A 23094-nucleotide genomic window follows, 5' to 3' on the forward strand; every position below is an offset into this window, starting at 1 on the left:
GGAGGCTGAGGTGGGAGGATTGCTTGAGCCCAAGAAGTCAAGGTGGTAAAGAGCCGTGATCGTGCCACTGCACTCCAGCCTGGGCAACAGAGCAAGATGCTGTCTCTAAAGAAAAAAAAAATATATATATATATATATATTAGCCATTATTATCATTATTGTGACCATTATCACTTCCCTCCAAGACTCAGGTTCAGTGAGATGGGGGAGGTCTGGCATACAGTAAGTGCTGTGTCCCTGGGAGGCAACAGGCAGGGAAGGCAATCCAGGAAGGGAAACAGCCCAAGCCCTCCACCCAGGCTGGGGATCTCCCTCCAAGAACACCTGGAGGGGAAGCCCAGCCTGGGACAAAGCCACTGGGGGAGTTCTTCCTTGACACAGCCCCAACCTGACTCTGGGCCCTTCTGCCACCACCACCTCTGGGTGGCCTCCAGGCTTTCTGTGGTCGGGTACAGCGGCTCAGCAGGGCGCCAGAGCAGCCTGGTCCTGCAGAACACCAGCTTTAGCACCCTTGACTCAGACAACGACCACTGTCTCTGCAAGTGTGCCCAGGTGATGTCTGGAGGTAGGTGCAGGGTAGGGTGAAGCTCCACCCACCCACGGGCTTACCCAGATTGACACTCCCATTTCCTCCCCAGGTTCTTGTGCACCCGGGTGCTGTCAGGAGGGTGGGTGCAGGTCCAGGCCTTGCCCACCCATAGGCTCACCTGGCTGTGCCCCTTCGGTGCCTTCCCCCACTGGGTCCTTGAGGTCCCCTCCAGGTCTCACCTCCTCCTAAAGCTGGCACCACCAGTTTTCCTCAGAGACAAGGCTAAAGGAACACTGAGTGTGAGGCCCTGCAGGGAGGCACCTATCAGTCCCAACCCCAGGCAAGCTGAACCAGAATCAGGAGACCAGAGAGAGGCAGAGGGGCAGCTCCCCACCAGCTCTGACTCAGGCAGTGTTCCTTGGTAGGCACAGAGGTCAGAGAATGGGAAGTGGAGTGAATGGGAGACAGAGACAAAGTAGGAAGAACAGAGACAGGGGGAGAGACCTTCTGAGACACAGAGGACAGATGGAGAAAGAGAGAGACACCAAGGCTGTCAGAGTCATTGAGCAGCAGATGGAGAGCTACCCCGGGGCAGAGAAGTACAGAGGGAGACGGAGGAGAAAGACTCAGCCCAACAAGAGGCCAGGAGATGAACACAGCGTGTGAAAGTTGGGGGCCCAGAGGAAGGGAGGGCCAAAGACATGAAAGGCAGAGGAGGACAAAGACCATCAGACAAAGATGAACACAATGGGACACACAGAGACAGACCCAAGCACAGAGACCATCAGAGAGAAAGAGATGAACCCGGAGAGTGAGAGACTCAGACAGAGTGACAGAGACCACTAGGAAGCAGTGGGGAGAGCGATTTGGGGAGGCTGGGGAGCTGGAAAGGCAGAGGGTCAGTGAGGGATGAAGACAGGGACACCAAGGGCTCAGGGAGAAGGCCGGGAGGAGCGAAGGGGCTCGAGGAGTGGCCAGAGCCCCTTGCTGCCCTCTAGAGGCCCAGGCTGAGCAGAGGGTCTGTTGTCCACCCCACCCCCACTCCCACCCAGCCCCATCCCCAGCCAGCTGGCTTCCCAGAGGAGGTAACAGCCCCGATCAGTCTTTGTTCTCTTTGGGACACAGGAGCTGCCCTCTTGCCATTGGCTGGGCTCCCACCTCCACCAAGCACCTTTCCTCCCTCTTCCACCAGGGTGGTGGTTTGATGCCTGTGGCCTGTCAAACCTCAATGGTGTCTACTACCACGCTCCCGACAACAAGCACAAGATGGACGGCATCCGCTGGCACTACTTCAAGGGTCCCAGCTACTCGCTGCGTGCCTCTCGCATGATGATACGGCCTTTGGACATCTAACAAGCAGCTGTGCCAGAGGCTGGACCACACAGGAGAAGCTCGGACTTGGCACTCCTGGACAACCCGGACCCAGATGCAAGACACTGTGCCACCACCTTCCTTGACATCCTGGGCTTCCTGAGCCAGCCCTCCTTGCCCCAGAAGTCCAGAAGGGTCATCTGCCCCCCTACTCCCCTCTGTCTGTTACATGGAGGGTGTTCAGGGCCCATCCCTCTGATGTAGTCCTCACCCTTCTCTCCCTCCCCCTTCAGGGGCTCCCTGCCTGAGGGTCCTTGAATGGGCTGAGAACAGACCAAACTTGATTCTTCAAAGGAATACATGATCAATGGTGGGGTTGCAGGCAGGTGGAAAGGTATTTGCACACTGGAAGCTGCCCAGATGGCCCAGGTTCTATCCCTTGGGTTGGCGAGAAGGCCATCTCCCATTCCAAGCTCCTGTTCCAAGCTTTCCTAGTCTTGAGATGTCCTTGAACTTTCTTTTCAAGTCTGAAGGGGCTGCATCCACTCCTTAATGGGTGGGTTAATCATTATTTCCCCTTCATACTTCACCACTTCTAGGCTCCAATGACCCTAGAGCTCAGGGTCTTTAGACTTCACCACTTCTAGGCTTTACCACTTCACCACTTCTAGGCTCCAATGTTTGGAGCTTAGGGTCTTTAGGAGACATAAAAGGACATTCTCCTTCACTTCCAGCATGTCCTAGAGGATGTGTCACAGGGAATAACTATGGCTTGTCTCTAAAAGTACCTATGAGCAATGAGAAAAGGAAACAGCAGGTTAAGTCAAAGTGAACAGGCACTCTTCACTGCAGGACTGATCAGAGCCTTTAATATGGCCAAGTGCCTTGTGACTACCCATGAAGGGGCTAGAGTGGGCAGCTTTCTCCAAATTTACTTATTTGAAAATGGGCTCAGTTTGTCCCAGAGCATCTCACACGGCTGTAGATGCTCTTGGACAAAGCTAGTGCTCCCCTGGCGCAACGAGGAGCCCCACAGCCCCATCCCCACCTCAGCTATACTCACCCTTTTTGGCTACAAGGGCCACAGTGACAGCCTCAAACAACCTCTAAAAACAACTAGAAATAACCTTTCAGTTGAAACAGATACCATCCCTGAAGAAGGGTCTAGAACTTAGTCCCTGCCTGTGTTATAGGCTCATGTCCTCCAAAGCTCCTTCAAGCCCCAGGAAGCTTATCTCTACCTGGGTGGCTTCCCTCAGGACTTCCTGTAACCTCAACTCCCCCAGGCTCAATTACAGGGACTGTTGGGCAGGACATCTGTCTCCAAGTCCAGATCCTCTCTGACTCCAAGCCGAAGCCCCTAGCCTCCCTCCCCTTCCCCATCCAGCAGTGATGCTGCCTCTGTGGTGGTAGGTGGGGAGCTGCAGGGAAGGAGATCAGGCCTCTGCCTGAGCTTGGGAGACCAGGGCCCACATAGCTTCTTTCAGAGGATGGAGTCAGAAAGGATCCACAGCCACTGTGTCACCTGCCCCCATCACTGTGTCATGCTCTCTGCCCTGTTGTCATCAGCCAACACCCAGGCCTAGCCAGGAGCCCACCTGCCCTACTGCCAGGATACACATCTGTCCTCAGAAGGTTTTCTCCTGGATGAGACTGGGCCAATGGGAATAGGATACCTTCATCCCCCGGCTTTGCCCCAGCCCTGAGTCCCACTCTCAGCCGATCCCTGAGTAAACCCAGCACAGACTGACTTTGATCTCATTCCTGGGAAACAGCACTTTTCCCCTTCAAGACCCAAAGGACATGGTTGCTGATGGTGGCATTTCAGGCAGGATGGGAAATCTTTAGGGGCAGGTTGCTGCCCAGAGAGCTCAAATTGCCTCAGGCAGCATTTGCCCAGCAGACCTTTATTTAGCCTCTACTGTGTGCAGTGTGGTGTGGTGGGCAGGGCTTTGGAGTCGGACAAACCTGCTCCAGCTCTGATACTTTGGTCCAGTGGCTCAGCCTCTCAAGGCACCAGTTACCTTCTCAATTGTCAAAGCCTCAGTTGTCCCATCTGTGAAATGGAGATGATAATATTCCTTCCTGGCTGGGCTGTGGCAAGGAGGAAATGAGACCATGTATGTCATCGTCTTAGTAGAGCCTGGCATGAAGCAGGTGCCTAATAATGTTTGTCCCCAAAGAGGTGAATGGGGTGAGGAAGGCATTCCCCAGCACATGCCGCTCCTTCTCCTGCACTCAGGTGAGGAAAAGGTGTTTTATTTTTGTATCCACATCATTTATTTTTCTACTGTAGTTTCTAGGCTGACTGCAAGCTAGAGAGGAGACAGCGCAAAGCTGTGAGGCCCAGGGACAGAACTCCTCTGGGTGGGATGAAGGCCCAAGTCCCTCTCTGTACTCCCATTTTATAAGGGGGCAGGAAGCTGATTTGAGTTGCCCTCAGACACCTGTTCTTTATGTCATTTTATTTTATTTTTTTGAGACAGAGTCTCACTCTGTTGCCCAGGCTGGAGTGCAGCAGTGGCATGATCTCGGATGACTGCAATCTCTGCCTCCCGGTTCAAGTGATTCTCCTACCTCAGTCTCCTGAGTAACTGGAATTACAGACACCTACCACCACACCTGGCAAACTTCTGTATTTTCAGTAGAGACGGGGTTTCATCATGTTGACCAGGCTGGTCTCAAACTCCTGGCCTCATGTGATCCACCTGCCTTGGCCTCCCAAAGTGCTGGGATTACAGGCGTGAGCCACCATACCCAGCCTCAGACACCCATTCTTAAATATTCATCCTTCTTTCTTATCTTCCTTCCTCCTCCATGTCAGGACTCAGGTACAAGGGATAGAAATTCTAGCCCTAAGAAATAAATTGACTCACAATTTATTGTCTAAGGGTAAAGGCAAGTGAGGTTAGATCCAGAGGCTCAAATGATGTCAGCTCCAACTCTCAGCCCCTCCATCTGCCCCTCCATCTGCCCCATTGACTTCATTCTCAGCCAGGATCTTTCCTCACAAGAAGGCTCTGGCAGCCCCGGGCTCGTGTCCTCCCAGCTCAGCATCCCTGACTCAGGGAGCTCCCCTGTCTCCGTGGTTCCAGTAAAGGAATGATTTTCTGCAGCCAGGACTGGTCCTGTGTCCATCCTTGTGCTTATCACTCTTACTCTGCTTGACTAGACCTTGGTCACATGATCACGCCTGGCACCAGCAGTGGGGTCAGTGCCACCCAAGTCATGACTTCAGGAAGCAGGGATGCTGGGCAGGCAGGAGCAGGTGTTCACCTTCCCTCCTTCCCTGTCCCTGGCTCCCATCTCTCTTCTCTCCACCTCTGTGCCCTCTCTCAGCCTCTCCGTCCCCAGGTCCTGACCCCAGGCTCCAGTTTATCCTAGATTGCCTCAGACTATCAAGGACACAGCTGTGTCCTGCCCAGGAATATTAGGTCCTGTTGTCAGTCCTGGCTCTGCCATTGGATCAGAGCCCCTGGCCCTCTCTGAACCTCAGTTTCCCATGGACAGAACACCTAGCAACCTCTGGAAGCCCTTCTGACAGTGATGCTGACTCACAATGGCTGCAGACAAGACCAGCCTGAGGATCCTGGGCAGCACAAGGCACTGTAGAGAGCATGGCTGCTGTGGTCTCAAGCCTCGACTGGGTCTCCTGGGGGCCACAGCTCATAGAGACCAGCCTCTAGGATACCTGCATCTGCGGGTTCCTATGCAAAACCCTTGTCACCTCTCCCTGCACCAGGTTAGTTTTCTTACCATTTCAGTGATGAAGAAATTAGGCACTGGGCACAGTGGCTCCTAGCCTGTAATTCTAGCACTTTGGGAGGCCAAAGTGGGTGGATTGCCTGAACTCAGAAGTTCGAGACCACCCTGGGCAACATGGTGAAACCCCGTCTCTACTAAAAATACAAAAACTAGCTGGGCATGGTGACACATGCCTGTAGCCTCAGCTCCTCGGGAGGCTGAGGTGGGAGAATTGCTTGAACTGGGAGGCAGAGGTTGCACTGAGCTGAGATCTCGTCCCTGCACTCCAGCCTGGGTGATGGAACCAGACTGTCTCAAAAAAAAAGAAAGAAAGAAAGAAAGAAAAGAAAAAGAAATTAGGGCTCAGAGAGGGAAAGGGTCTCATCCAAGACAGCACAGCCATGCACCACCTCCAGCACATTTGCATTTGTAAGCTGCCTTCCTCTCCCAGAACACTTTGGACATCTGGGCATCTACCACTAAACTCCTATACCAAGGGCAGGAGGAACTTCCTGGAAAGGCCTCCAAGACCACTCAGTCTCTCCCACTGGCACCTTATGGATCCTGAGGGAGCCAGATCGGCAGAACACATCATTTCTGAGATCTCTGCATGTTCCCAGCAAAGGCAGTTTCCACACTGGGGAGAGAGTTCCCTGAGTACACCCCAGAGGCAACCACGACGGGCGAGGTAGAAAGCGGCCATGTGCCGAGGGTGAGGGATGATCCTCATCAGGATGGTTTGCCTCAGTGGCTGGGGAATTTGACCGTTTTTTCTGAGTTTTCCTTCCCCTCAGTCTGTGTGGTCCTTCACCTCTCCCACTTAAAGATGCTTCAGAAAGCTGACAGAGTCACCTTGGCAACACCAGAATCAATATCCTTAAATGAGAGGATGAGGTGAAGTGACTTGCCATGATTTGTTCATTCTACTTCCCCTCCTTAATAAAGCAGCTCACAAAGCTGTAATAATTAATCCAACATGGCACAGGTATAAGGATTAGCAAATGACCACAAACAATCCATGCAATATATGTGTATTATTTTTTATCGATCTCAGTTAACCTTCAGAAAGAAAATAATTAACCAGACTTGCTTTCTGATGTGACACAAAGGATAAGCCCACACCAGCCCACAGGCTATAAAAACAACTGACAGATATCATAATGCACAACCACTCAATATCCGTGTGACCTTAAATAAGTTGTACAACCTCCCTGTGCCTCAGGTTCCCCTCTGTAGCAAGCTGGTAATACTGCTGCTTCATGGGGTCATTGAAAGATTGATCAACGAATTTTTCTTTGCTGTGGCATGGGCATATTTGGCATCTGGTGAAGCCATGGACCCCTCCTCAGAATGGTGTCTTCATATGCTTAAAATAAAATTAAATGTATTAGATTATGAAGGAAACAAATTATATTAAAAACACAATCATTGGTCGGGCACGGTGGCTCATGCCTATAATCCCAGCACTTTCAGAGGCCGAGGCATGCAGATCACAAGGTCAGGAGATCAAGACTATCCTGGCTAACACGGTGAAACCCCATCTCTACTAAAAACACAAAAAAACATTTAGCCAGGCATGGTGGCGGGCACTTGTAGCCCCAGCTACTCGGGAGGCTGAGGTAGGAGAATGGCGTGAACCCAGGAGGCAGAGCTTGCAGTGAGCCAAGATTGTGCCACTGCACTCCAGCCTGTAAAAATACAGTCCTCGGTAGGCACATGTGTTATGCCAAGTTCCTGTGAGGGCCCAAAGGACACATCTGTTGTACCGAATAAGTTCCAGAGTTGGACCTCAGCACACACGTGTACATCTGGGCACCTGTGCACAGAGCTTGTATGCACAGAGCAGGAACACATGCATGCTACAAAAGGCTCAAGAGCCAAACTCCAAACTGGCTGCCCTTGTTGATGATTTCCAGCTGATGGAAGATGGAAAGACGAAGGTAGATGTGTTTTGGAGATAAAAGGCCTTGCTTCTCTGTTTACTGTCTATGTGACCTTGAGCGAATTGGTTGACCTCTCTAAGACTCAGTTTTCTGGAATATAATATGGTTCTCTTCTCTCAGAGAAAGGGTGGAGTTCAGTGAGGTAACAGAAATGTAAGCATTGCATCATTCAGAAAGCTCTGGGCTGCAAGTAACAGAACACCAACTCCACTGGTTTAAATGAAAAAGAAATTGATCATCTAGAGGTAGGCTTCAGGGACGACAGGAATCAGGACCTCAATGATGTCAGTAAAGCTCCAGGCCGCTTCTGACCCTCCACTCAACCACTCACTCTTCCACCTCCCTGTCAGATTGGTCCCAAATGTGGTTCTCCTGGTAGTCCATATGGGAGTAGTGTCCATGCTGTGTTTCCCCATCAGCAGAAGAGAGAACCTTTGTTTTTCTTTTCTTTTCTTTTCTTTTTTTTGACAGAGTCTTGCTCCAGTACTTCTAGGCTGGAGTACAGTGGTGCAATCTCAGCTCACTACAACCTCTGCCTCCTGTGTTCAAGCAATTCTTGTGCCTCAGTCTCCCAAGTAGCTGGGATTATGGGTGCCTGTCACCACACCTGGCTGATTTTTGTATTTTTAATAGAGACTAGGTTTCATCATGTTGACCAGGCTGGTCTCAAACACCTGACCTCAGGTGATCCACCCACCCCGGCCTCCCAAAGTGCTGAGATTACAGGCGTGAGCCACCACACCCAGCCAGCAGAAGAAGTAACAGTATTTTCTGTCAAACTGGAAGAAAGGGACTCTGCCAGTCAGGTAAGGGAGGGCAATTGATAATTGGAATGGCACACCTTGGAACCCAACACAGAGCCCTTCCCTCTTGGGCCTCAGTTCCCCCATCTGGATAATGGGGGCTGGACACCCTCCGGTGACCCTTAGGTATAGCCTTTGGGAATCTTCAAATCCTCACCATCTGAGCCCAGGTCTCAGTGATCCACATGTGCCACCTCTCCCAGGATTCCACTGCAGATCTCTCACCTTCATTACTTCTTCCTGAGACCAGCTCAAGACCAAATAATGGGATAGGAAAACTTCCAGGAGTAGAAAAGAATCTAAAAATGCCTGCCCAGTTTGAGAAGGAATGAGCTTGTTGCTCCAACTTAATATACGGAGAGCTTTACAAGGAGGAAGGGATCCTCTCAGACCCACTAATGTTGACGGAAATTGAGAAAGAGGAAAGCAGCCCTGACATCCAGGGGCCGTCCTGGATAGTCATCAGCTAGGACTGGGTGTTGCTGCAAGTCAGCCCAGCACGCACAGGGAACAGCTTCTGTCCTGTCCAACGTTAATGATTGCCCAGAACAACAACATCAGATGAGGTCCTCAGTGATTGATGAATCAAGACAAAATGTGGAACACTCTGTAACCGTGTCTGAACAAAGACAAATCATGCACATTTCCAAGCCACAAAAATGACCAAACACCCCCCAGTCCCAGCTAATACAAGTGACTACTGCTTCTTTCCCAATGAAACCGTTAGCCTTGCCCGAGTCTGCCTTCTCTATAGAAAAAACTTGTTAAGATCCCAACTGCATAATTACCCCCACTTCCTGAAGTGATTGGTTTGGATGCTTCCTGAAGCATCCAATCTGAAGAAAAATCCCACATCCTCAAACCCTATTCAAGTCACCTAACAAAAGGCCAATCCTATAATAAGCCTTTTCTAACACTCTTACCAAGACATTCCAGGGTTCCCCATGGTGTGCACTTTCTTGTCCAAATGATTAATAGACCCACTTGTTTAACTACAGGTGCCATTCCTGGTGATCTTAGGCCCTTAGGAGGGCATTGACAGTAAATTACTTATTTGTGTGCATTCATAAAGTGAGCTATCAATTCCTTAGGCCTATAGTTCCCAAACAACTAAAAAGACTGAAACAAAATTATCAATTAAATACTAATGCACTACAAAACTAATAATAATTATTATTATTTATTTGTAATTAAGTTATTAATAATCATGATTCTTTTTTTTTTTTTTTGAGACAGAGTCTCACTCTGTCACCCAGGTTGGAGTGCAGTGATCAGTCATAACTCACTGTAACCTCTGCCTTCCAGGCTCAAGAGATCCTCCCACCTCAGCCTCCCAAGTAGCTGGGACTAGAGACATGTGCCACCACGCCCAGCTAACTTTTGCACTTTTTGTAGAGACAGGGTTTTTGCCAAGTTGCCCAGGCTGGTCTCAAACTCCTGGGCTCAAGTAGTCCACTGGCTTTGGCCTCCCAAAGGGCTGGGATTACAGGCATCAGCCACCACACCTGGCCAACAATGATTATTGTTACTGTTTATTCACCCAAACACTGCTGTATGTACTGTCCCTGCCTCTCTGATTCAATTCTCACAACCTCCCTGAGAAATAAATTCTGCATCCATTTAAAATTAGGCTTGACTGCATGTAATAGAAAACCCAAATAATATAGAGCTACAAAACAAAGGGGTTTGTTTATCTGTTAGCTTTTGCGACATAAAAAATACCCCAAAACTTAGTAGCTTAAGTAGTTTAAGTGCACCACCCTTCAGGAGGTAGAACATAACTCCCACTCCTTAAGCATGGGCTGCGTGGAGTGACTGTCTTCCAAAGAGTACGGCATGGAATGGAGGAAAGAAAGAGTGGCTTTACAGTGGAGAAACATGCCAGCAATCAAGGTCAACATCCACAGTGAGAAGTCGTATTGATACTATGTCCCCCCATCTAAAGCGATGACATTGGCACTTCACCTCTGCGGTCTTCCTCCCTAAACACATCACCCCTGTCTAATCACAAGAAAATCACCAGAAAAATACAATTTGAGGAATGTGTTACAAAATACCTACCGGTTGTCCTCAGAACTATCAAGTTCATCAAAAACAAGGAAAGTCTTTGAAACCGTCACAACCAGGTGGAGCCTAAGGAGACACAACTAAATGTAATGTGGAATCCTGGATGGGATCCTGGAACAGAAAAGGGATATTAGGGAGAAACTGAGGAAATCTGAATGAAGTATGGACTTTTCAGTTAATAATAGCAGTATTGGCTCATTCGTTGTGACATATGTGCCATACCCTAATATAAGATATTTTGGTTTTAATATGTATCATACCCTAATATAAGATTTTTTTGGTTTTGGTTTTTGAGTTTTTTCACAGACAGGGTCTTGCTGTGTCACCCAGGCTGGAGTACAGTGGTGCAATCATAGCTCACTGAAGCCCCAAACTCCTGGGCTCAAGTAATCCTCCCACCTCAGTCTCCTGAGTAACTAGGACTACTGGTATGCCGTCACACCCAGCTGAATTTTTTATTTTATTTTGTAGAAACAGGGCCTCACTCTGTTGCCCAGGCTGGTCTCAAACTCCTGACCTTAAGTGATCCTCCTACCTCGGGCTCCCAAAGTGCTGGGATTACAGGCGTAAGCCACCTCGCCTGGCCTATAAGATGTTAATAATAGGAGAAACCGGGTGTAGGGTATGCAGGCACTCTCTGTACTATCTTTGCAATGATTCTTACATCTGAAACTGTCCTAAAATAAAAGTCTTCGTTTAAAAAAAAAAAAAAATCTGGGAAGAGTCAGCCCAGGGCTGCTGCAGTCTCAATGGTATCATCAATGTTTCAGGTTCCTTCCAGCCTCATGTTGCTTCATCCTTATCATGTGTCTTCATCCTCAAGGTCACTTCTTGATTCAAGATTGCTGCTGGGGCTCCTGCCATAATGCCTGAGTTCCATGTAGGGAGAAGGAGAAAGAAGAGCAAATGGGCTTTCCTCCCAGATGTATCGGCCCCCTCTAGGGGTAGTCCTCAGAAGCCTCTCGCTCAATAACTTCCACTCACTGGTCACCAGTAGCTGTAAGAAAGGCTGGGAATAAAGTCGTATTTATCTGGATATATCACCATCAGGAATAAAATCAGGATTTGGTCAACAAAAAACAGGGAAAGAAGGGAACTGCATAGGCAACAGCAGTCTATCAGGTGCTATTACAATTTCATTTTAAAGATGAGCAAAACTGAGGTTTAGAGAGGTTGAGTGATTTGTCCATAGTCTGAGGACTGGGCAGAGAGGAAGACGCATTTGAAGTCTGAAATTATGAGTCTTAAGCCTGCAGCCCTAAGCATTAAGCTATGCTGCCATATCATCAATGTAACAATATTAAGTAATTAATGATATGGTTGATGTTGCTTTGCTAAACCTGAATTGCCACCAGCAGTGTGAATGTGGGACACTCAATTGCGATGCCATTTCGTTTGGGTTTGTCATGCACTTCCACCCAACTCTGCATGCTGATGATGGCTTTGTTCTCCCACCATTTGGCACCGTTTCACCCATGGTGAAATTTCTCCCCACCCTGTACTTCTGCATCACTGGCCTTCACTTAGCAGGAATTCATCTTTGCGTATCAAAGCCACCTCTGCCATTTTCTTCTCTGGTTACAATGGTAAAGTGTAGTGGGCGAGATCACAGGCTCGCTATTGACATTGCTGCAAGTTACTTAACCTCTCTGTGCCTTGACTGTCTGATCTGTGAAATGGGGATGCTGGTGGTATTTATCTTATAGGGTTGTTGTGAGGGTTAAATAAAATTTTAAAAAATAGATTAAAAATGCTAAGCGTAGTGCCTGGGCCATGGTGAATTCTCGACAAATGCTATTCTTTGCTGCCAGTGTGATCCCAAGTCCAAAGGCAAGCTCAGATAGGACTTACCTGTGGCTCTGCAGATGATTCATGATATGCTTGAGTTACATTTTTAGGATTATCATCAAAATGAAAGCAAACAGTTTAAAATTCCTTTGGAGAACTCATTAGCCACTACCCCAATTCACCCTCCTTACATTTAAAGCAAAAGCACCAGTTTTTCAGACCTGGCCCAGACCCTAGTTCTGCCATGAACTTGTGGTGTGACCCTGCACAAGCCTCTGTCCCTCTCTGGGCTCAGCTTACTCAGCCCCCTCCTGGGCCATTGATGCTGTTGCCAGGGCCAAATGTGACAATTGGTTGGGAAAGAAATTTGTGATCTGCCAAGTGCCTGGGGACCCTGTTCATCTGCGGTAAACAGGTCCTGGTGATTAGAAACAAGCTTCCTAACCCAGGAAATTTTTCCCTCCAAGGGCTGGGATTTGCAGGGCCCAGCTCTCCTGGATCTGTCCTAAACCTGTTGTGTGGCATTAAGTAAAGCCCTTCCTCTCTCTGATCCTTAGTGTCCCCATCTGCTTACTGAGGTGCCCCCTGGTTCCATCCCAGACAGAGAAGTTAAGTGATTTGCCCAAGGTCACACAGCAGTACATCATGAAGAACCAGACTCTGGGTCCAGTGCTCTTTCTGCCCAGAACTACTGCACAGCTGCCTGCACGTAGTAGAGGGCCACTGCTCCATTGCACAGTCTGCCCTTAACCCCCAACAATGCTGTCTCCCTAGCCACCACATTGGCCAAGGTGAACTGGGTGGCAAACACCAAAAAACTGACTAACCAAGGAGCCCAGCAGTGGATTTATGGAAAGGCATTCCCAGGATGAGGGAAGAGCAAAGCCCCGACACGAGTACTCTTGTGGGAAGAACAGGAAAAGGCATCTCTGGGGATCTCAGGGGCAGGGCCTGTGGCTTTCCTCTCTAGGGTACTGGCCAGGAATGATGCATTTCCAGCCACTCTCTGTCTGTGTGCCCCATTCAAGTTTCAAATTTCCAATAGAGACTCTTGACTGCCCAGCCTGCAGTCAGGTATCTGTTAACACCGGTGAATCAGCTATGGCCAGAAGACTGCGTGTACAATTTATGGCCAGTGGGAACATCACAGTGACAACTACCCCAGTTTGTGTCCATGACACTCATTCCCACCTCCAGGCATGTGCACAAGCCATTGCCATCCTCTAGAGGGAAACAGGAGGTAGTTCTCAGAACTGGGAACAGAAATAAATGCATATTTTCATTTTCACAAACCTGCCCATGGGTTTGCCACTTATAAGCACTGTGATACTCAGAGCCTGGCTTTAGGTGGTTGCACAGGCAGGGGGCTGGAGGGAAATGAACGAATTTTGCTTTCTCAGAAATGCATGCAAGCCTGGCTCAGCCTACAAATGTTTGTCTCTAAGAAAACCAAACTTCCTCACCCTGGGAGGCTCGGCCCTGTTGCCCCTTCCAGCAGGTACAACCACTAGAAATGTGACTATGATGATGATAACACACCTAGCTAACATTTTTTGAGTCACTCTACTAGGTGTCTGACCTGCATCTCTTCTGTAATAGAAGGTATTATTAATAGCCCCATTTTATGGGTGAGAAAACTGGGGCTCAGAGAGCTTGAGTAACATATTCAAGGTCACACAGCTAGTGAGAAGCAGAGCCAGAATCTGAATCCTAAAATAGTTAGAACTGCAAGGGCCCCCCAAACACATCTGGAACACAAGACTATTTAGCAGATGGGGAAGCTGAGGCCCATGCAGAGGAGGAGGTTGGATACATGCATTTACAGTGCTCCTGCCAAGAGTTTCATCTTCATTGGCTCATTGACCATCAGAGGAAAGCATCCCTATTCCCATCTTATACATGCAGCTCAGCAAAGGGGAGTCCCTCAACCAGGGTCACATAGCTGGTGAGTGACAGAGCTGGGGTTCCAGGCCTAAGGTTGTGATTGTTCCTCTCTTCCCTGGGGTCTCAGATTCAGGCCTGGCTCCTGCACCCTTGGCCGGTGCTCTGCTGTGGGGGTGAGGGCCTGGACCAGTGGGGAGCCTGCCTGAACTCGCTGCTTGGGGAGCTGAGGGTAGATAGTGGGTGGCCAGGGGCTGGCTCTCTGGGAGTCCTGATGAGCAGGCGTTGGCGGAGGGGCAGGTACAGGAGCCTCCTAAGAGAGGAGAGGCTGGGACTCGTGGAAGCTCCAGAGCTGGGGCAGTTTCTGCCTGATGTCACCTCCCTGCAGGAACCAGGCTTCAAGTCCTGTGTGCTCTTTGAGCCTCAGTTTCCCCATATGTACATAAGGGGGGTGGGCTTAGTGGTTGCTAAGCACTCTTTTAGCTCTCACATTGTAGGATTCTGGTATGCCTATATTAATCATCTATTGCTACATAACAAATAATCACAAACTTAGTGACTTAACACCCATTTATTTTCTTATAGTTTCTGCAGGTCAGAAGTCCTGGCATGAAATGACTGGCTTCTTTGCTTAGGGTCTCACCAGGCTGAAATCACCGTGTCAGCTGGGCTGTGATCCTTTGTGCAGCTCAGGGTCCACTCTAAGTTCCTTTGGTTGTCAGCACAGTTCAGCTTCTTGTGGTTGCCGGTCTGAGGTGCATGTTTCCTTGCCAGCTGGGAGCTGGGGGACCACTCTCAGTTCCTAGAGGTCACCTCGGGTCCCAGCCTTCCTTCATGTCCCTACTTTCCCCACATCCCACATCTAATACATCCCCTGTTGGTTCCACATTTGGGGTAAATCCAGAAAGATCCAGAATCCCACACCCCTCAGCCCCCACTGCCTCTACCCCAGTCCAACTCCTTCACCTCCTGCCAGGACTATTACAGTAGCCTGTTCCCCGCAACCCTGCAGCCCATTCTCCACTTGGTAGCTGGAGATGGGGGAAGGTGTTAAAATGCAAGTCTGATCCTGTCCCACCTCTGCTTACTCCTCCCATGGGTTCTCAGAGGAAAAATCAATGTCCTAGGCCAGGTGCAGTGGCTCACACCTGTAATCCCAACACTTCAGGAGGCTGAGGTGGGCGGATCACCTGAGGTCAGGCATTTGAGACCAGCCTGGCCAACATGGCAAAACCCTGTCTCTACAAAAATACAAAATGGGTGTGGGGGCACATGCCTGTAGTCCCAGCTACTTGGGAGGCTGAGGCAGGGGAATTACTTGAATCCAGAAGGCGGAGGTTGCAGTGAGCCGAGATTGTGCCACTGCACTCCAGCCTGGGTGACAGAGCGAGACTCCATGTCAAAAGAAAAAAAAAAAATGTCCTCACCATGACGTATGTGACCCTATACCATCCAGCCTCATTCCACACCGAGCGCACCTCCTAGTCCTCTCCCCTCACACCCTTCACTCCCTCCTTGATGGCCTCCATGCTGTTCCTCAAACACTCCAGGCACACACTGCCTCTGTTCCCTCAGCCTAGAACACTCTTCCCTGCAGATACCCCTTACCTCCTTCCGGCCTCTCCTGAAATACCACCTAGTTGGTGAAGCCTGCTCTGACCACCCTGTTTAAAAGCATGAGATCTGCTTCTAATAAAGTTAAACATACACTTACTACCAGGTTCAGCAATTCCACTCCGTGGTGGTTACCCAACAGAAATGAAAATACACATCCACACAAAGAGTTGTTCACAAATGTTTATAGTAGCTTTATTTGTAATAGCCAAGAAATGGGAACAATCCATATGTCCGTCAACAAGTTGAGTGAATAAACAAAATACGGTGCATCCATACCGTGGAATCCTACTCGTCATTAAAAAGGATACACTCAGCAACACAGGCGAATCTCAACCAAGTCCATGATGCTGAGTGAGAGAAGCCAGATTCCATTTGCATGAACTCTGGAAAAGACAAAGCTGATCTACAGTGAAAGAAAATTATCTGTAGTTTCTTTGGGTGGGAGCGGATGGGAGTCAGGGGTTGACTGAGAGGGGGCATGAAGGAACACGGTGGGATGATACAGGAATTCTAGCACTTGTTTCTAGTACCATACAACTGTCAAAATGCATCCAACTGTACACCTAAAATGGGCCAACTTTATTGTTTATCAATTAAACCTCAATAAAAAAAGGAAAAAAGTCTATAGTTCCCCATCCTTCCCTGCTTCGTTTTCCTCCTTAACATTTTCACTCTGGCAAGTATTGTCTGTGTCCCCTCTGGAATGTCAGCTCCTCAACGGCAGGGATTTTTATCTGTTTTGTTTTCTGTTGCATCTTCAGTTCCTAGAGGAGCGTTTGGCCCACAGTAGGTGCTCAATGGATACTGATGAATGAAGGAATGAATTCAGTCCCTGCAGGCTGATTCATTGACAGGGATGGCTGTTTTGGAGTGTCCATACACCCACCCCACCTGGAGGTTGCAGAACAAAGGCGAGATGGGAGGGCCTGTGAAACTGTGGGCAGCGGCATCATTCCATCTGGGGCCGTGTCATCGCTCAGGCATTTGGACGACGCTATTCCCGGGGCAGTGTCATGCCCACCAACCACCTTGGCACGTGGCCCAGCCCAGAACCTGATGTTCATTGGCTGGGATTTCCTTTGGGTGCTGTGTTTGTGGAAACCCAAATATGACCGTAGAGGGTGGAGCCACAAAACCAAGCTGGGCAGAGCCCACAATGAGGCGTGAGGTGGCCCGGGGGTGGTAGCTGGCTGGGCCTGCAGGCCTGCTTGTCTGTCTCTGTTTCAGGTTTCTTGTCTACTTTCACTTGACTTTAAATGTATTTTTATTTTTTCTGCACAGATAACACATTCACATGATTCAAAATTCAAAACGTATGTAAAGTAAATAGTGAGTCTTGCCTCCCTCCCATCCTTGACCTCAACCTGCCGGTTCCCCTCCCCCGGGGCAGCCAGTGTGCGGGGTTCCCAGGATAATTCTCCAGGGAAGTTCTGTGCCAGTACAACAGTACATGGGCATGTGTTCCTGCTTCCACCAGCAGCTGAATGCTGTGGGTATCATGCCACAACTTGCTTTGTTCACTGACCTGTGTTGTGTATCTTGTGATTCCTGTTTGCAGGACATCTTTTTGAGGGCTGCCTAGGATTCCCTTGCATATCTGGGCCTGAGTTTCTTCAGCCATTTCTTCAATAATTTCCAATTATTTGCTATTATAAACAATGGTATAATAAATAACTTTATATGCTTGATATGGGGGTAATTTTACATTTAAGTAGTTACTTGCCAACATTTAAATGGTGAGAGAATAACATGTCAAACATTTTTTGCAGCCTCACTAACCAGGAGAACTTGGAAGCTTTGGCCCCACTGAGTCTGAGATACTGGGTGATGACAGTAGGCTGGGCAGGGCCTCTCCATTCACCTCCATCCCATCCCTGATTCGCCAATAGGAACACTGGAGACAAGACAGGGAGTGGCACACCTACCCAGGGACACAACACATGCCACCGGGGCTTGGACCCCAGAGAGGTGAGTGCCTGGGGCCTCTGTCCTCCCTGGCTGTAACCTCAGTCACATGGCTTCCCCCTTCTGAGACTACGCTGGAGGAAATGGGAACCCTGCGCACTTCATCATGACACCCACTTCAAGGAACGAACTCCCCTGGAGCAGCTGGCTCTGTACTGGACACACAGTTGGTGCCTGGGGCTTGGTAGGTGTTCATTAGCTGGTTTATATATACATTATTCTTCCAATGGTTTAAAAGTGTAAATATTGACAACAAACTACTTTTTTTTTTTTTTTTTTTTTGAGACAGAGTCTTGCTTTATTGCCCAGGCTGGAGTGCAGTGGCACAATCTCGACTCAGTGCAACCTTAGCTCCCCAGCTCAAGTGATTCTCCTGCCTCAGCCTCCTGAGTAGCTGGGATTACAGGCGCCCACCAACATGCCTGGCGAATTTTTGTGTTTTTAGTAGAGATGGGGTTTCACCATGTTGGCCAGGCTGGTCTTGAACTCCTGACCTCATGATCCACCCACCTTGGCCTCCCAAAGTGCTGGGATTACAGGTGCGAGCCACTGTGCCTGGCATACAAATCACATTTTTTAAAACCTGTGCAGTGTATACAATGCTAGTCCTGATAGTGCCCCAGTGCCTGGGATTAAGGGATTTGTCCTATTAGCAGACACTGAGGTGGGGGTGGCCCAGCAATCCACCCAGTGCAGAAGTAACAAAGATGTGATTTGAACCCAGGCCACCTGGCTCCAGGTGCTTATAATCATCACACCTTATCAGAGACCCAGGGCACCGGTGGTTAAGGGAGGGCACTCTTTGATAGTGAGACCACACACACACAAACACACACACGTGCACCAGGTGACAGGACAGGGCTGGGCAAGACAGGTTTGAATCATAACTGCAATGTAACCTCAGTGAGGCAGCTGTCATCTCTGAGCCTCAGTGTCCCCACCAGTAAAGTAGCTACCGAGCAGGGGTGAAATTAGAAACAAACCAAGAAAAAGATTTGCAAGCTGCAAAGGCTGCAGGCCTCTAGAGGATTAAGGGATTTATCCTGCCGGTGGACACTGAGGGAGGAGGGACCATAGGTGGGGAGGGAGGCCTGGGACATCCAGCAGGCCCTGTTTGCCCTTAAGAACCTTCCAGGACTGCCTGGCCCAGCTGTCAGGTGGCCTTGATCCCAGCCCAGCACCAGGCTGGCAGGCTCCAGACAGAGTCCCCTGGCTCCAGCTGGGCGCCCCAGGGAGGGTAGGGGCCCAAGCTAGGGGCTGGGCTAGGCTATTTTCAAACGCCAGAAGGCCAAAGAGAAGGCCCCAGCTCCCTTCTCCCCCATAGGCCCTGCCCCTCCACAGCCTGGAGTATTCCTTTCCTGTCCTAGAACCTCCCTAGAGACCACAAATGCCTCACAGCTCAACTGCAGAAACCAATGAACAGAAAGGATCGCCCAGCTAGAACTTGAACCCAGACTTCCTAATTCCAGGAGCTAGTTCTTTCCAGCATTCACTCGCTCATTTTCACTCATTTCTTTATTTGCAAATGTTTATGGAATGCCTATACTTCCCCTGAGGCTGAGGACACAGACTACAGCAAGACCAAGTCCCTGCCTGCCGAGCTGCACTCTAGTGAGAGATCCAGAAGAGAAACAGACAATGTGGCCTCTGGCTAATATAAGCCAGGAGCTGATATGTGCTAGGAAGAGAAATAAACCAGGCCAGGGAAGTAGAGACTGTTGGATGCTGACTGCTTAGCTGGAGGGGCAGGGGGGTTGTGGTGGGTGGGTAGGGAAGGCCCCTCTGAAGAGGCAGAGACGGAAATGAAGTGACAGAATGAGTCGTCAGAGTATCTGGGTAGGATCGATACTGGTAAAGGCAATGGCAAGTGCAAAGGCCCTGAGGTAGGAATGTGTCCGGGGTGTTCCTGGAACAGGAGGGAGGCAGCATGGCTGCAACAGAGTAGGTAAAGGGGAGACTGGAGGAGTAACAGGGTCCCAGATCATGAGGGCCTTGTGGAGGAGTTAGGCCTTTGGGTTTTATTTCAGGCTGCCTGGCAAGACAGAACCTCACATTGTTCAAAGGCTCCAGCAGCCCCACATCATCTGGCCCTGGTGCTTCAGGCCCAGCCCCACCCACCTTTTCTCTATTCCTGGAATCGACTCCTCCCACCACAGGGCCTTTGCACATGCCCTCCATCTAGAATCATTTTCCACTCCTATCTTTCTTCTCCTCATTGTCTCCTACCTATCCTTCACATCTCAGCTTAAATATCTTTGGCTTCTCAGATCAACCCGGCCGGGTCAGCAATCTCTCCTTTCAAAATCTACTCTCAATGGTCATAAAATTATTAAGATGATCAATTAATGTCTGTCCACAACATAGGCTGTGAGCTTCCCAAGGGCAGGTGTTTTGGTCCATTTTGTTCACTGCAATATCCTCAGGGTGGGACCAGTAGTTGGTACCTAGGAGGCCTCAATAAATATGTGCTGCATTTGTAAACAAATGAGTTGCACAAACACTTTATAAAGATCATCTCGTTTCATTCAATTTTATCCAATTTATGGAAGCTCAGAGAATGAGGCAACTTGACTAAGGGTCAGACAGCAAGGATGGAAGAGCCAGGACTGGAGCCCAGATTTTTTTTAAATTCCAAAACTGAGAAATTTCCCTAGTTCTTTACCTGTACACATAGGTAAGTTGTTTGAAAATCAGCTACAGTAATTCCTCCCTATCTGTACTCATGCCCTGTGTAATGTGACTAAGAGATGGAGTCTATGCCAGGCGCGGTGGCTCACACCTATAATCCCAGCACTTTGGGAGGCTGAGGCGGGCAGATCACAAGGTCAAGAGATTGAGACCAGCCTGGCCAACATGGTGAAACCCTGTCTCTACCAAAAATACAAAAATTAGTTGAGCATGGTGGCACGCACCTGCAGTCCCAGCTACTTAGGAGGCTGAGGCAGGAGAATTGCTTGAACTGGGAGGCAGAGGTTGCACTGAGCCAAGATCGTGCCACTGCACTCTAGCCTGGGTGATGGAGCCAGACAAGCCAGACTTGTTTTCGAAAACAAAACAAAATGAGAGAGAGAGAGAGAGTCTATTTCTCCATCCTTTGAATCTGACTTGGCATGTCACTTGGGCTATTAGGACATTTATAATCTTAACACAAGTAGAGGCTCAAAATGCACTGTGCGTTGGAGCTTATCTTCTCATGCTGAATGTGGAACCCTGAGGTCACCATAAGAATGAGCCCAAGCCAGCCTCATCAAAGCAAATGGAGGCACCCCAGCAAACAGCCTGCCAACTGCTAGGCATGTGAGTGAAGCCCTCCCAGACACCCCACACTCAGCTGACTGCAGCAAGGCAAGCGAACCCAGGTAAAACCAGAACTGCCCAGCTAAACCCAGGCCAGACTGCCAATTCACATGGGCTAATAAGTGGTTTTAGGCTTCTGGGCTTAGAGTGGTTTGTTATGCAGCAAAACCTCACTGATCCACATACCTGGTGTACACACCCTCTGAGACAACACACTCTCAAGAGTACACAGATGTAACTTCATAAATGGCCTCCATAGAAAGTCTGTTGCTGCCACACAGACACTCACACACCCCTTGCAGGCCACACACACACACACACACAGCCATCACTCAACCCCAAACACCCCTTTATTTAGACTACTTTCCTGGCAGCTTGCATGTCAAGGTCAATGCCTATCTGGGAATGGGTGAGTCAATACTGCCCAAGCTCTATGTCCCTGGCCCTGCCCAGCCCAGGGCTGGGTGTGGAAAAGGCATCCAGTAGATCTGTGTTGAATGAATGGATGAATAAAGCAAAGGGCATGGAATGAGCCAGAGGTTAGCACCAGTGGGTAGACAGAGGAGAGGACCAGGTAGCTACAGGATGGGGTGGGGACAGGAGCTGTGCATCTGGATGTGAGACAGTGCAGTGTGTGGTTAAGAACCCAACTGCATGGGTTCGAATACTGCCTCTGCAGCTTATTAGTTGTGTGACCCTGGCCTTGGACTCTCTTGGCCTTAGTTTCCCCATCTATGAAATTGTGATAAAAATAGGACCCCCTTCAATGGGTCTTTGGGAGGATTTGATGGGATAATACATGGAAGTTCTTCACACAGCCCTTGGAACATAACAGCTGTTTACTACCCTTACCCACCAAGACCCTCTTCCTCCGATGGTACTTCCTCTGTGAAACCCACTCCCTAGCTCCCCTTGCTCCTCTGCCATCCACAGCCTCCACTCTATCCCACAGCTCTAGTGAGCCCCTCAAGGGATGGGGAGATCATTGCTATGTACCCAGCACCCATAACAGAGCCCCAGACAACATGGTTAAGGAGTGATTGCAGAATGACAAAATGATCCTCATTTTACAAATAAGTAAATCTGGGCTCCCTGAGGTGCTGAGATTCCCAGAGGTGCTGAGGTGTTCCCAGGTTAATGCAGAGGCTGGGGGTGTGGAGCTTCAGTTTTCATCCCTCTTGGAAACCCACACGGGCAGGGATATCACCTATCTGGCTACCTTCCTACTCTGCCCAGCACAGCTCCTGGCACATAGTGGATGCTCACAAATCCTTATCTTACAGACTGTATTTGAGATTCTATTTTTAAAATTGTCTCCAATTTTTTAAAATGGACAGGGATGCTTCTTTAAAAGCACTTGAAGGGTGTCAGGATGTGTAATGTTAACTATGGGGAGATTGAGGGTGTCAAAGAATTAAGAGAATTAAGGATGGGTTAAGAGGAAACTGAGGTCAGGAGATCGAGACCATCCTGGCTAACATGGTGAAACCCCGTCTCTACTAAAAAATACAAAAAACTAGCCGGGTGAGGTGGCGGGCGCCTGTAGTCCCAGCTACTCGGGAGGCTGAGGCAGGAGAATGGCATAAACCCGGGAGGCGGAGCTTGCAGTGAGCTGAGATCCGGCCACTGCACTCCAGCCTGGGCCACAGAGCGAGACTCTATCTAAACAAAAAAAAAAAAAAAAAAAAGAGGAAACTGAGCAAATGAAAAAAAGCAAAGCCAGTAGTAACTCCAGGAAGAACAAAGAGTTGTATAGGAAAGGAAATGTAACCAAAATATATGACTAGGCTTCACAGGAAACAGTATTTATATATTTCTAATATAAATAACACTAAAATCCACTTCACAAAAAATTGTGATAAATGCCGATTGAAAGGGGGGAACCAAAAGCTAAATCTTTCTTGATAATAATCATTATGAGAAGAAAAAGCTTGACTACTCATTGAGTGATGTTCATTATTCTAAGCCTTTTACATGTTGAATCCTTACAACAATTCAATAACCTAAGCATGGCCGGGCGCGGTGGCTCAAGCCTGTAATCCCAGCACTTTGGGAGGCCGAGACGGGCGGATCACGAGGTCATGAGATCGAGACCATCCTGGCTAACACGGTGAAACCCCGTCTCTACTAAAAAATACAAAAAATTGGC

The 23094-nt window shown here is 49.1% G+C and overlaps 1 protein-coding gene and 1 long non-coding RNA gene across 3 annotated transcripts in view; both read left to right on the forward strand.

Moving 5' to 3' along the window:
- The window catches only part of ANGPT4 (angiopoietin 4), a 49870-nt gene extending 44910 nt beyond the window's left edge, over positions 1–4960 (forward strand). Inside the window, exons 8-9 of one of the 2 annotated variants that reach the window (XM_017895696.1) lie at positions 435–565; positions 1722–4960. In XM_017895696.1, coding sequence (XP_017751185.1) covers positions 435–565; positions 1722–1882 — 292 coding nt within the window. In that variant the 3' untranslated portion in view covers positions 1883–4960. The remainder of the gene's footprint in view (positions 1–434; positions 566–1721) is intronic. The other variant, XM_017895697.1, reaches the window with a different exon arrangement.
- Positions 4961–5435: 475 nt separating this feature from the next.
- LOC108544568 (uncharacterized) lies at positions 5436–14693 on the forward strand. Its single transcript, XR_001889885.1, has 3 exons — positions 5436–5582; positions 11168–11519; positions 14652–14693. It is a non-coding gene; the product is annotated as an uncharacterized LOC108544568 (long non-coding RNA).
- The last annotated feature ends 8401 nt before the right edge of the window (positions 14694–23094 follow it).

This window comes from Rhinopithecus bieti, unplaced genomic scaffold (assembly GCF_001698545.2).
Source record: "Rhinopithecus bieti isolate Rb0 unplaced genomic scaffold, ASM169854v2 scaffold_27016, whole genome shotgun sequence".
NCBI lineage: Eukaryota > Metazoa > Chordata > Mammalia > Primates > Cercopithecidae > Rhinopithecus > Rhinopithecus bieti.